This window comes from Magnolia sinica, chromosome 3 (genome assembly GCF_029962835.1).
Source record: "Magnolia sinica isolate HGM2019 chromosome 3, MsV1, whole genome shotgun sequence".
NCBI lineage: Eukaryota > Viridiplantae > Streptophyta > Magnoliopsida > Magnoliales > Magnoliaceae > Magnolia > Magnolia sinica.
This window is the reverse complement of record NC_080575.1, coordinates 102,313,569-102,327,950: the sequence shown is the minus strand read 5'-3', so window position 1 is coordinate 102,327,950 and position 14,382 is coordinate 102,313,569. Positions and strand designations below refer to the sequence as shown.

Genomic DNA, 14,382 nt, shown 5'->3' with positions numbered 1-14,382 from the left:
ACTGCGAACTTGTCCTTATTTATCTTGTCTTTTCTAAGATCTCCGAACATCATTTTGGAGTTTTTGCTTGGTTTCTCTAGTGTAAGATCATTTCTGGATTCTTATATTGGGTTGCATTTTCAGCTGAAGATAATATACCATCGGCATAGTTCCCCTTCGACATTGAAATAATAAGTTTAGTTTATAACAATGTGTTTGATTATGAAATTGGCATCCTTATGCCTCCACTTGTGTGTTTTATCATCTTTTTCTTCAATATTATTGACCTGTATAATATGTTTCTATTATAGGAGAGGCCTCAGTGATGACCTTGGTACCGAGGCTATGATGATGGATGCATTGGAGAAAGTAGAGAAAGAACTTAATAAGCCACTTCTAAGGAACGACAAAAAGGGAATGGCTCTTCTTTTGGCTGAGTTTGATAAGATCAATAAGAAGTAAGTGCCAATCCAGAAGTTTAGTCTACAAATTAGCCACTTGGGCTATCTGGTGAAGTAGCCTTCTGTTGTTGCAAATTGTTGCTTATTCCATAAACATAGCTGTTCACATGAGAATGCACTTTATCAATGTGAGCACAGGACAGTTTCAGGCATGTAATGATCATAGAAGCATGAGGCATACATACATAGTAGAGAGAGTCTGCTAAGCCCAAACTAGTACTGGTGCTTGCAATAGCACGTGTAGTGGAGCGTAGCTTCCATGCTATGTAGCATACACAAAGTGGAAATCCACTGCAGCACATGCTAGTTTGGTTGTGGCGTACACTATGAGGTATGCAGTATATGGTGTGGGTAGCATACACTACAGGGGATTTTTGCTTTAAAGCTTAAAAAAGTTTAGTTTTTGGGTTTATGTTAGTTTAGTATCAGTTGAAAAATGGTGGTGACTCATTCTCCTCACGCATCGCACTGATGTACATCTATCCAGACTACCCAGACTGTGGGTCCATCATGGACACCATATCGACCATATCTCTAGAATCACACCAATCAAGCAATCCTAACCATCTGTACAATTCCAAGTGTACAATTGAAAAGCTACAACCATTATTAAGTGTTGTAAAACTAACACAGAAGTCTAGCCTTTATAAAATAAAAGTCTCTAAAAACAGGGCGTTTGAAAGCCCTAACACTGTTTTTATATACTGCCAGCCCCAAAATTTTGCCCTTCTGATTCTCTAAATCCATATATTTAGAGACGAAAATCCAGGGGATCAATAGGCTTTAGGGAAAGAGCATTTGAATAAATTTTCAGGGGCATTGGAGCTTTATTTATTTATATTATATTTTCTTCAGTTGAATCTCTTCTAAAGCTCAAGGGATGTGTGTTCTTGCCCTTAATCCCCTTTAATGATTTTTTATATTTTGGATGCAGATTGACTTTTTTTTTTTTTGGGCATTTTTTCTTTCTCCTTTTGGAAAGCTGGTTCCCATGCAATGTTGTAAACTTGTTATACGACATGTATTTGTATGTGGTCTGCTGTGGTGGCATATGTCATGTGATCCAACGTGTCCAGTCCAACAGGATTGATCCAACCGCTTTTTTCATAACTTAAGTGGTTCGATCATTGTTTTTTTTTTTTTCAAATACTGGGTCCATTTGTATATCAGGATTGGGACCCCAAGGGGGTGCCTTTGTAATTCTCCTTTTCTTTTTGTTCTTCTGCTGTTTCTGTTTTTCTTTGCTGCCTTTGTGGCTTTTAATAAATTGCATTATCTTTTTTTTTTTTAAATCATCATGTGGGCCGCCATGCTACAATGGAGGTTTTTGGGTGGTTGTCCATTGTTTTCTATGGTGTGTTCCACCTAGTTAGTGCATAGGGGTGAATTTTGGGGTACCCTCATCCTGGTTGGGTTCACTTGATGTGCTGGTTGGATGGCATACACTCAACATGGTGGGTCCCCCACAAGCAGTTGCATACTGGTGATTTTTCACAAAAACTGCAAAAAGAAAAAGAAAAAGAAGTATATTTGTTTAGTGATAGGTGTTGTGAATCCTGTATCTTTTTTTCTTGAAAAATCAAGCATATTTTTTTATTATATACTTTTTTGCTATTTAATATTTATTTTTACTATTTACCATACTTTTCCCTTTTAATTTTATTAAAAACACGGAAGCAACATGTAGTGTACGCTTTAGAGGGGTGAATGCAATGCTATTTGCTATTTAAGATGCTAGCATGTACAGCTGCTCATGTACATGCTAGCATACGATGCACTTGTGTGCAAGAGCCTAGCTTTTGATGATGTTTTTTTTTTTTTTCCGAGGATGAAGCAATATTATTAGGGCCAAATAGCCAAAAAGAAAACAGCCAAAAAGAAAACTGAACAACATCAAAGAAAACAAAGAAAAAAGCAAAAATTCAAAAGGAAAGAAAGAGAATAGAACCCAAACCCCCCACCCACAATCCAATCCGAGATAGACAACCGCAGCTCAGGCAGAGCCTGCCTCCATTTGCCATGGCCAAGCAAACCTCCCCCTCCATTTCTTAATGCTCTTCCTGTCTTTGTGATTCTATATCAGGCTTGGCATTCGGAAGGAAGATCTGCCGAAGTATGAGGAGCAGCTTGAGCTTAAAATTGCAAAAGCGCAGTTGGAAGAGCTGAAGAAGGATGCCCTGGAGGCAATGGAAACTCAGAAGAAACGGTCAGTTGCCTGTGCCTTAAACATTCATTTCATTAAACAATGGTTTTTCTCTCTACAAATACCTTCTGCTATTTTTCAAATCATCATATCCTTAAAATTCCCATCCTTGGTAAGTGAACAAGCCTTCCCTTGAGTTTCACAAGCATATAGTGATCACACAACACTCCACAGGGATTATCTTTCCACTTTGAAAAAACTCTAATTCTATGTGACCCTCTTTCCTTTAAATGAGGATTGGAATGTGTTGTGGCCTTTGATTTCTTCCTTTGTTTTTATTTTCAGTGAGGAGTTCAAGGATGAGGAGATGGTTGATGTGAAGTCACTAGACATCCGAAACTTCATCTGAGATTCCCGAATTATTTCGGAGCCAGTGTCCATCGCACAATTTGGTCTCTTCAACTGCTTATTGGTCTATTTTCCCCATTTTGCAGGTCAACTATACTTTGTTATCTTGAATCAGAAATTCTGCTTGTTGAGAAGCTGTTTTATTTTTCTTGAATAAATATCATTGATCAGCTACTAAAGCTGATTGTGACAAATAATCACTTTTTTCTGTTCCTAATACCAATGAATCCATGGAAGGAGAGTTTCGGGTTGAACCATGTTCCACTCGCAGTTTTAAAATTCCGCGATTTGACTCAAAAACTTGGCCGATTGAACTCAACTGGACAAAGATACCGAGCCAAGTCCCCATGAAACTCAGTTGTAACTTGTAAGCACGACTCCATAAGTCAACTCGATTTGAGTCAACATGCCTCGAAGCAACTCGCTTGGGAGGTGATTTTAAAGATGGAGCGTTGAAGATGGATAATGGTACAAGTGGCACATTGGTGCAGGTGGGGCATGTGGTGCCAGGGAAGATGAATGGTGGTACGTGGCGCATTAGCACATGTGTGGCGCATGAGAAGATGGATTGTGGCATATTAGCAAATGTGAGGTGCAAGATTAGATGAATGGTGGAACATGTGGCATATGGTATGTGTTGGTCAACAAGGAAGATGAAGAGTGGCTTATTTGGCACATTGGTACATGTGAAGTGATTAAAAATGGGACTGTTAACCATTGAGTAAGCCCATTTTCCTTCCATCCAGGTGGAGGTGGGTGAGTAACAAAACGTGGGAAGAGAGGTTTCTCACAAATTCTACAAAGAAAGGCTTGACAAACAACGAAAATGCTAGTTTCATTGGAAAGTGTTTCTTTTCTTTTCCTTTCCTTTCCATTGAATCCAAAGAAGGCCCTAAGAAGAAAAAAATGATGGATGAAACTCTACCATTCTTGGAAGTGTGTATTCGGACAAATGCACTGAATGTAACGGCTATGTCAACACTGCAAGATCATTCTACACGTGTCTGTGGGCAGCATAATGAAAAACTACCTGGGCCAAGAATCAGAACGGTCCATTCAGCAGGTGGGCTATGCCCGCTGAAATAAATGGATAGCTGATTTGTCTGACTCAAATGTATTGTGTGTCAATGAACTGATGAGTTGATTGTTCCAATTTTAGCTCCAAAAGATCATCATGATCTGGTCCACCATTTTCATGGCCTAGATGTTCTGCTGAAATGACACGTTTGCCCTAAGTATGAGAGTTAGAGCTAAAAACACAATGTTGTACGTGGATTGTTATACAGAATGTTTGTTGGTGTCCTCACCAGAATAAATGGACTTGTCACAGTGAAAGCTGAGCAGTGAAGTAGGGCCCAAAATAAAGGGTAAGGGTCTCCCTTTGCCGACCTGACGGATTCCGCATATGAGGGGACGATAGTTCGGGATTCAAACCGTTGATCTAGTGGGCCCAACCATTGATGGGCAACTCCCTGAATTCATCCGGAATGGAAGATCATCACCCTTGGATAGACCTCCATTTCAAAGGGTTTGGAGTTCCCAGTTTTGAAGATTTTCAGGGGCATTCTCCATCCCCGGTCGGTGGATCAGATCGACGGTTTAGATTATCGAACCATGCGTCCTATTGAGTTAGCAAACCATATGATTTTTTTAGGTACCTATTATTCCTCCAATTCGTTATAAGATGAGAAATTGTCACATGCATTCTCTAGGTGGGCCGCACAATAGCAGCTTTTCTTTCGAATTTAATATTTTGCTTCCCAAAGAATATAGCAGCCTAAGTTTTGCACAAGGTGATCATCATGGTTTGGCCACCCTTTACATGGCTAGGATCTCCTGCACATGTGACAGGTTGGCATGAGAGATGGGGATTCGTGTGAAAGTTTCCATGCAGTGGAGGAGGTGGCCCACCTTACAAACGAAGTGGAATCTCTTTGGGGGGATGATATGGTAAAGCAGGTAGAACGGACAGATGGTAAAGCAATTTATCCACAGTACAGGTGGCAGGGTGATTTGTCATTTGGCAGTCCATCTATTAGCCTATACTGTAGTTGGGAAATGGCTCTAAACCCTTGTATCATATGATCTACGCCATCTGATTGTCAAAGCTTCACTGCAGGGAAGTGAAGAGAAGTGATGGATAAGATCATATAATAAAGGTCAGTTTTGAAACATAAGCCATCTATGCAAGGCCCACTTAGATGGATGGCGAAGATTGGTAAATTACACTTCCACTAGTACTGTTGAGAGACGGCTCTACAATATTTCGGTTCTCCCTCCGCTCCACCGTATCATATCCTTTTCTTTATCTTTCTGGGAAGGCCTGTTCTACTGAGCAAGAGCTAAAAAGGAGATATATAAAGAAAAAGTAACACCCAGTACAAGATCTCTTTGATCCTATCGTTTGACTGCTTATATCCGTATGTTCAAAGATCCAAGCCGCTTATCAGGATGGCCACGTGTCTTGGGTACCATTTCTGAATGATCAGGTCGATCTGATCATCAAGTGTGTCAAAAATAAATTGATTTTATAAGAAATTGAGCAGTGTTCCCTATTCGATCTACAAATGTGGCCCACCAAGCAATGTTCTGAGCATGATTTTTGACCCTGAACCCCTTCACGTTTGGTCCACCATGATCAACGGCTTGGATCTTAGGTAACACAAGTCTTGTTGATGTATACATGCTGAGCCCGAGTCCTTTTAGTCATTTTGCTTTTACATGATTAGATATCGATTAGACATTTTAGACATTGAAAGGACAGAGATTCGTTGTGGGCGTTGTAGGCTTTTAGTTGTTGTAGTTGATGTTGTTGTTTGCTGTGGTTACTGTTGTTGGTGTTACTCGGGCATCTTCCTAATTCTTCTTTTTTTTTGTGTACTTTTGCTTCTATTGCGACTACAGTCCACTTCCTTTCGCACATGTTTTTGTATTGGTCCGATTATCAGGACCATTAGCTTGGTGGGGGTGAATATACAAATTAAAAATCACATGATGGGAGAATCCCAACCGTTTGATTTTACACATTTGTGTTAGAACGTTCTATTCTAAAGTTACAAATCAAAACCCATATCATTTTCACGCTTTCGCTCATGATGAAGGTATCTCACCAACTCACTAAGTACACTCGATTTGTGGTTGCACGTTGATTTTATTTTATTTTCTCATGTGCAGAACACGTGTCAGATGTTTGGGCCATTTATCAAGTAGGGTGTATTATAAATATGATATGGACCAAAAATAAAGTTAGTTCACTAATCAAATAGGTCAAACTTATATGAGAAAAATAAACAGTAAAAAAGTTATTAGATCTTAATTTTGGTTATATGCAATGAAGCACAATACCTGATGAATAGCTTCGGATTTTGGACAACTGTGATGTCCTATGGGATCTTTCATACGTGTTCTAATTTCAGCCTTTGTTGAGTTGTGACTTAAGGTTAAACGAGTCAGGCCGTGGAAGAACTATTTCCCATGATGTGACTGGATTTTGACAACTTAGCATTTAGTGCATGCGCATTAAACAAGAGTCATAAGACAATGCCCGTCTTATGTTAGTAAAATTATAGCAAAATTATATGCGGTGTGCTCACTTTTCTTTAAAAAACAAAAGGTTTAGTGCCGGATCCTTTGCGTGTGCATGTGTGAAGGGAGATAAATACCACGGAGGCTTTGAAAATCTCACTATATTTTCATTAAAATATCATAAGAATTTTAAGATATTGGCTGTTTAATATATATATATATATATATATATATATATATATATATATAGAGGAACGCTCAGCTACGCACCGGTTCGCACGTCATTATGTGCGAACCTTCCTATCAACCGTCGGATAAGGTAGACGGTTTGGATGAAGGCGCTCTTAGCGCAAGCTTAAAAAAGTGAGTTTCCTTCTCTCGCACGTCTCTTCACCCCCTCTCCGAAAGATGCGGCGAAAGCCTTTTCATATAAAATTCTTTCGCTGGGATGCTAGGTGGGTCCCACCAAGATGTTAATGATAAATCCAAACCGTCCATACATTTTTTAAAATAATTTTATGGTATGAACCCAAAATTGAGGTAGATCAAATTCTTAAGTGGGCCACACAGTGTTGATTGAACTCTCACCAATAAAAACTTCATAGGGCTATCAAAATTTTGGATCAAGCTGATATTTGCTTTTTTGTCCATCATTCAAGTTTGCATGACCTAATCCACAGGTTGGATGTCAAATAAATATCACGGTGGACCCTAAAAAATATTTAACGGTGAGAATCATTATTACCGCTGCTTTCTGTGGTGTAATCCACTTGAGATTTGGATCTGCCTCAGTTTTGGGATAATGCCTCGAAATGATAAGGAAAAATGGATGGACGGGGTAGATTTCTCAAAAAGATCATGGTTGGCCCCACCTAAAATTTCAACGAACTTTGCAAACTGTGAGCGTAATTAGTAGCCAAGGTGGGGCGTCACTCTCACCACTGTTTTCTATAGTGGGGTCCACCCCAACCTTGGATCTACCTCATTCTTTGGACCATATCCTAAAATGATCTCTCCAAATGTATGGACGGTGGGGATACAACACATACATCATGTGGGGCACACAGAACTTGGTGACGTCACTCCAGTCGTCTCTGGCTACTTAACCTATGCTAGTATCCATTCCTCGTCAACCTCTGTGGTGACGCGGATTTCTTGCAAAAGCCTTTGGCAGAAGTTCCTGGGCAAGGATGTTGGGTGGGGCCCACCATCATGTTTTTGGAAAATATATTCCGCTCATCCATTTTGCAAGCTAATTTTAGGATAACCGACAAAAAATGAGGTGGATCCAAGACTCGACTGGGCCACACGAGAGGAAACAGTAGGGTTTCAGTGAGAATCGTTGAAACATTTTTATGATCATAAAAGCTTTTTTTTAAGGATAAATTTTTTATATTTTCACTTCATCCCTGTGTTAATCACCTTATAAACGGTTTTGATGGCATATAAACATCAAGGCAGAGCCCAAGAAGGTTTCAACGGTAGGTATTTCTTTCTCCAATTTTCCCTCTCGTGTGGCCCACTTTAGTTTTGGATCCACCTCGTTTTTGGTAGATTTTCCTAAAATAAGCTCTACAAACGGATGAACGGAGTATATTTTCCAAAAACATGATTATGGGCCCCACCCAGCATCCTTGCGCAGGAACTTCTAGCGAAAAGCTTTCACGGGAAATCAAATCTGCCCCCTAATTACGCTCACAATTTGCAAAGTTCGTTGAAAATTTAGGTGGGGCCAATCATGATCTTTTTGAGAAATCTACCTCGTCCATCTATTTTTCCTTATCATTTCAGGGCATTATCCCAAAACTGAGGCAGATCCAAATCTCAAGTGGATTACACCACAGAAAGCAACAGTAATAATGATTCTCACCGTTAAATATTTTTTAGGGCCCACTGTGACATTTATTTGACATCCAACCTGTAGATTAGGTCATGCAAACCTAAATGATGGACAAAAAAGCAAATATCAGCCTGATCCAAAATTTTGGTAGCCCTAGGAAGTTTTTATTGGTGAGAGTTCAATCAACACTGTGTGGCCCACTTAAGAATTTGATCTACCTCAGTTTTGGGTTTATATCATAAAATTATTTTTAAAAATGTATGGACGGTTTGGATTTATTATTAACATCTTGGTGGGACCCACCTAGCATCCCAGCGAAAGAATTTTATATGAAAAGGCTTTCGCCACATCCTTCGGAGAGGGGGTGAAGAGACGTGTGAGAGAAGGAAACTCGCTTTTTTAAGCTCGCGCTAAGAGCGCCTTCATCCAAACCATCTACCTTATCTGACGGTTGATAGGAAGGTTCACACATAATGACGTGCGAACCGGTGCGTAGCTGAGTGTTCCTATATATATATATATATTGGTGTGATTTTATTGCAAAAATATCACAATATTAATGAAAATCTTAAAATTTTAACTAATTCATTATATAAATTATATGTAATGAATTATGTTATTTATTAGTTTATAATAAATACCTCTTAATTTTTATTTTTAGCCTAATTTTTCAAATAATATATATATTTTTTTGTTAGCTTGTTAGCACATCTACTGTCAGCTCACACTTCACTATTAGCCACCCCTATTGGGGGAATCATACCAAGACTTCAGTGTTAAAATGAGATATCTTTCACTCAGTCTACCTCTTGAGCCATGGATCAGGGTGTTTTCAGATAATATCTTATGAAAATTTGAATTTAGAATTTAATTTAGAATTTCTTCCTATAAATTTTTGAGAATGCAATGCATGTAAGGGGGCTGAAATGTATGATGGACGTGTCAAAGATTGGCCTCTACCAAGGTCCATTCAGATTATTACATCTTTCTTGTGTTAAGCTAAATGTGGGAGGATTTTATTAGAAGACAAGACAAAGCAAGTTTTAAATTTGTTTGGTCTAGTACATATTTAATTGGCTTCATCTCATACAACAACTTACCGTCTGATCTTATTTCCAACAACAACCTACCGTCCCATCAAATCCTCCCACCTAATGAAAACCAATCCCAATACAGGCATAAGTGGTACCGAACTAGATCTATGGCAATTGCACCTTACACGTGGACCTTTGACAAGTATTCCCCTCCTCTTACATGAGGGCGACTCACTGAATCACGGCTCATTAAAGAAGCTGATTCACGCGTGATTGGGAAAGGCTACCCTCACATCACATCATTGTTAGGTCATGAAATGGACGGCTCAGGAACCTCAGTTATCACATGATTTTTTTCTCGTGCACATGCCCGAGACCTGAGTATATTTTTCCTATATTTGAGAAAATTTAGTGAAAACTATGACTATTTTTGAAAAGGTCGTATGGGAATAATGGTACCTCATGTATTCCTTGCAACGAGTTGCACTGGACATGTGGATGGTAAAATAATCGATCCGGACCATCCATTCATTCCATACTACCCTTTACAGAACACCCTGCAAAAATCATACTGAGTGGACGACCCTGTTCCTAACCATTTCAAAATTTGGCCAGCTAGATATCAGAAGCCAGATCCTCTGCAAAAGAAAAAAGCTCTACTCTTTATAATTTACTGTCGTGTTTATTAATATGCGTCAACTTATTCACCTTAGTTGTAAACGTTATTCAACTGCCTGTGTGGGGTCCACCTTATTCTGTGTATGCCATCCAATGACCACGTCACGTGAGTCCTACCATGATGATGTGACTTCTCAAAAATCAGGTCTATAAAATCATTAGTTGGTCGACGTCATAGAAAACAATGGAGATCCACTAAAAACTTTCAAATTCACTTGGTGGCCCACATTATGGTCAGATTCGTTTTATTTTCATTGGGTCTTACTTTCTTGGTCCATCAACCATTCTGGACGGATTGGATTCCGTACAAAAATTACAGTGGGCCCCACAAGAAGAGTGGTAGAAGAAGCATTCTCTACAAACGTTACTAAGGATCCGGTCCGTCCTGGACCCTGTAACGAAATGAACAACTGTAAATCCTCAGCCCAAGGAGTTGGCCTGTTCGTTTCGGACAGGTAGGCCCGTTTCCGGCGATCTAGGCCATTGATCTCTTTGGGTCCATTTTGGATGATCATGCGCATAACATCCCAGATCAGGAGATCCTATCCATCAATCTTGGGGATTCTTTCAGTTGAATGTGGAGCATCCATGTATTTCCCTTCTTAACTATCTATTTACACGCATCGAATTGAAAGGTGAGGATTATCCCATAGAAGAGGGTTTTTTTGATATCTTGCAATCCATTCTGTGGTCGAACAGACCAATGGTTCGGATCACTGGATCATAGGCCTCACTGAAACCGAGTACACTCTGCATAGTCCTCTTGAGGAATTGGCAGCTCCCAACACAATCATTAGATTTCATTTTCCTTTAACTAATATATTTTCATCAATGGAGTTCTTTGATACTCTGGCTGCCTATGACAACTTGATACACAGGCACCTAGTAAATGGTACACATGGCATCTTCTAAGTAAAGTCCAACACACTAAATTGTAAAACCCATTGTCACTAAGTTATAATCCAAAAACCAGCTTGTTTGAATAATGCTTACCTCTTATTAGTGGACACTTGTTTGTTGTAATAAGATCAGTGGATGTTTTCATTTTTAACCATCCAATAAATTTTCACTAATCTAATGGTCAGATAAACAAATAATCATAATTTTTGGTTCATGATACATCTAAACTGTTACAAAAATTTTGGACAGTTTAATTGGAATTAAATGTATGCCACAGATGCAATTTTGAAGCGCATGCACGTAATCCATCAAACACTGCCAGAGTAACTAAGATTTCTTATCCCATCATCAACATATCATGAGCCCTGTTTCCTACATCGACGTCATATCATTCGATACGCCATTATTAGAGAATCATAGCACCACCGAACATGACGTGGCCAAATAGACCAAAGCAAGAAAAAAAAGGGTAGAGTAAGAGACTAACACTCTGCCCGATTGTAATGTTGATAAGCAGGCACTTAGAAATTACTTATAAATTGCATAGAGGGATACAACTAATTCAAACAGACTTTTTAAGTATAGATGTATGATGAGGCAAAAAATATGCTTAATTCATCTATTTGACTATTAGATTAGAAGATATTTATTGGATGATGAAAATTTTAAAAAAAATCAATAATCTTATTTTAATAGACAAGTGTTAGTAAATAGAGCATAGGTTTTCTATATAAGTAATTATACTGTTTTTTGAAATAATTTATATAGATAGAATTTTGACTATATGTATTCAAATAAAATAAAATAAATGTATGTACAAGAGGATGTACCTTTCATCATCATCCAACTAGACGAAGTTTAATGGCAATGAACCATTGCTAGAATGATTAATTTCCATATTTTGGATCTTTATCATGCACTATCTTTAATTATATTAACAGCTGGGATCAATTAGGATTGGTCTTCTTTCTCCTCAACTTAATGTGATATATGAATAGAGATAAATATGTTGCATGAGAATGTGCTGAGCTGAAGAAAGGGACCAAGAGCTCAATAAATAGGCAATATGTATTAAGAATATAATTAATAGGCCAAAAGTCTTAAGATTGATGGAACACATTAAGCTAGGCTCTTTAAACCATTGGAATTATAACATTCCACCACCCTCTACTGTTGATGTCTACCACAGCTAATTTTGTGGTGGCACTCAATCTACCTCTATTCGAAGTAGCCCTTTTCAAGGCATGGTTGCTGCACTCCGATTATCTAGGTAGCCACTTTCACTTGGCAATTGCACTTTGGTTGCTTAGGTAAATTTATCCACACCGTGGTGGCTTTCATTATGGTATAAGTTGCTCTTTCCACCCTTTTCATAAGTTGTCACTACCATGGCTCAAACACATGACATAATATTGGCTTTAAGCCAATATGCTAAAAACCCTAAAACCGATGAAATACGTTAAGCTGGACTTTTTATACTATTGGGATTGTAATAATATGCTTCTAACCATTAGAAGAGCCTATTAATCATGTTTCCGTAACAAAGTTTACTGTGACAAGGGAATCCAATAATTTTTTATACCAAAAAAGGAATCTATTTGATATGAGAAATTTCCTCTCCTTATAACAGGAAAAAAGGGACCTTAGAATAGGAGACGACAACTTTGAAATAGAGAAGGAAACCCATTAAATGGTAAATGATATGCTTGAATACTTAAGTGTTATCATGTGGAAATCAATCTGATTTTGGAATTGTGATTTAGTGACCATTGGCTCCAAGATTTAATCATTTTAATTTAACTTTTACCACTAGTAGAAATTTTAAGTGCCTGTGTATCAATCGTCTTACTCTACTATTGTCTCAAATGAAAAGCCACTACCAAGAAATTGTCCATGACCCATTGAATAATTCCCAGTGAGGTGCCCAAATCTAAACACCATATCATTGATATGGCAATGCTTCGCTTGCATCAGTTTCGTAAAAAAATAAAAAAAGAAGAAGAGGAAGAAGAAGAGAGAGAGAGAGAAATGTAAAGTTCAATGAATTCCCTCCCCAAATTACTTCAATGAAATCCAATATTACATCAAGGTCATCATCATTAACCATCCTAAGTAGCCCAATGATCCGAACCACCCAAGTTCTAGATGATGCTACAACAACAAGCCATATTTAAAACGGTACGCAGAATAGAAGATTCTAATCCACTGATAGTTTGGGTTGAATTTTGATAATTGAAAAGAAAATTTCTGATCTTTTTATCAATCAACCCCACAAATAATTGTTCATAACTTTATCTTCACTATGATCACTGGATCACAAGTTCTTGGACACAGCACCTGTAGTATTGACGCTTCAGATTCTTGGACCATCTCTCCATGTGGGCCCCATTATCAAGTCCATGAAGAAATCTATATAAAAGATCAACCTTACAAAATGAGAAATTTTCTACCTCATTTTTTATTTTTTTTAAGATTTTGGCACTCAACAATAACAACTATAACAAGACACAAACATTGTAAAAAAAAAAAAAAAACCCACCATAGAACAGCTATAACGACTATGTGATGGTATCTACATATAACATGATCAATAGCAATAGCAAGCACAGTATCTCTCCCTATACATCTTGTAGAAGAAGGAGGTGATGATGGTATTAATGGTAACACTGATGAAGATGGTCCATGAACGTATGGACGCCATTCGTGGTTATAGTTTTGATGATACTACCTATTGCAGATGGGGTTTGGACCGCTCGGCACTTCATGTGCACTCGATTCAAACTGACGTGAGGGGGTCGCCTGTGGGTGTAATTTTGCAGATTGAGATGTAGGTGAGAGAAGCTTCCTCACAGAGATCGATGGCATGGAGATATTCAATTGATCTGTTGGATGAACCAGGAGGAGGAGGAGGAGGAGGAGGAGACCGAAGCGGAATGATTGTGTTTTTGTGAAGCTTTCGTTGTCGGAGGCCATTCAGAGTTCGAGATCGAGACCTGAAAACCACCCCCAAGAGCCCACAAGAGATCAATATCCATGAACCAGTTGCGCGACGAAGGTGAGAAGGCCCCAACAGGGAAGGGAAGAGAGTTTTGAGATTTTAACTACATGTGGTGAAGGGAAATACCAAACTCATGTAGCATGTGGATGGATTATATGAGGGAGAAACACATGAAAGAAAGTAAGGTGGATGACAAATGACTAAAGTAACCTTTGATTACACTCTAATTTCGAGTTTGACCCTGATTTTCATGAGTGATTAGGCTTAAATTGCTTAAGAATTTGTTTTGCCTATGTTGAAATCACCAGCACGAGTCGCCTCATTGGGACCCACATGCTGAGATGGTAAGATAATGGGGACCATCGATGTTCTCAGTGCTATGCTATGTGGGCTGCTGCAAGAAACTTACGCTGAAT

The 14,382-nt window shown here is 38.6% G+C and overlaps 2 protein-coding genes across 3 annotated transcripts in view; one reads left to right on the top strand and one right to left on the bottom strand.

The window, feature by feature from the left end:
- Nucleotides 1-3,245, top strand: part of LOC131240463 (probable ATP synthase 24 kDa subunit, mitochondrial) — a 33,206-nt gene extending 29,961 nt beyond the window's left edge. For both annotated transcript variants that reach the window (XM_058238709.1, XM_058238708.1), the window contains exons 5-7: nucleotides 291-437; nucleotides 2,524-2,646; nucleotides 2,929-3,245. In XM_058238709.1, coding sequence (XP_058094692.1) covers nucleotides 291-437; nucleotides 2,524-2,646; nucleotides 2,929-2,992 — 334 coding nt within the window. In that variant the 3' untranslated portion in view covers nucleotides 2,993-3,245. The remainder of the gene's footprint in view (nucleotides 1-290; nucleotides 438-2,523; nucleotides 2,647-2,928) is intronic.
- A 9,754-nt stretch (nucleotides 3,246-12,999) lies between these two features.
- On the bottom strand, nucleotides 13,000-14,104 carry LOC131240465 (CLAVATA3/ESR (CLE)-related protein 41-like). The gene is made up of 2 exons (XM_058238713.1): nucleotides 13,697-14,104; nucleotides 13,000-13,377 (listed from the first exon to the last, which is right to left on the bottom strand). The coding sequence occupies exons 1-2, from the start codon at nucleotides 13,939-13,941 to the stop codon at nucleotides 13,275-13,277; spliced, it is 348 nt and encodes a 115-aa protein (XP_058094696.1). The 5' UTR covers nucleotides 13,942-14,104; the 3' UTR covers nucleotides 13,000-13,274.
- Nucleotides 14,105-14,382: the final 278 nt, after the last annotated feature.

What these genes read in the sequence shown, in the direction of transcription:
- LOC131240465 (XM_058238713.1), bottom strand. Translation starts at nt 13,941, where the DNA reads ATGGCCTCCGACAACGAAAGCTTCACAAAAACACAATCATTCCGCTTC. An exon ending in CCAAACCCCATCTGCAATAG is followed by an intron (nt 13,378 to 13,696) that starts GTAGTATCATCA and finishes TCTTTTATATAG; the next exon opens with ATTTCTTCATGGACTTGATA.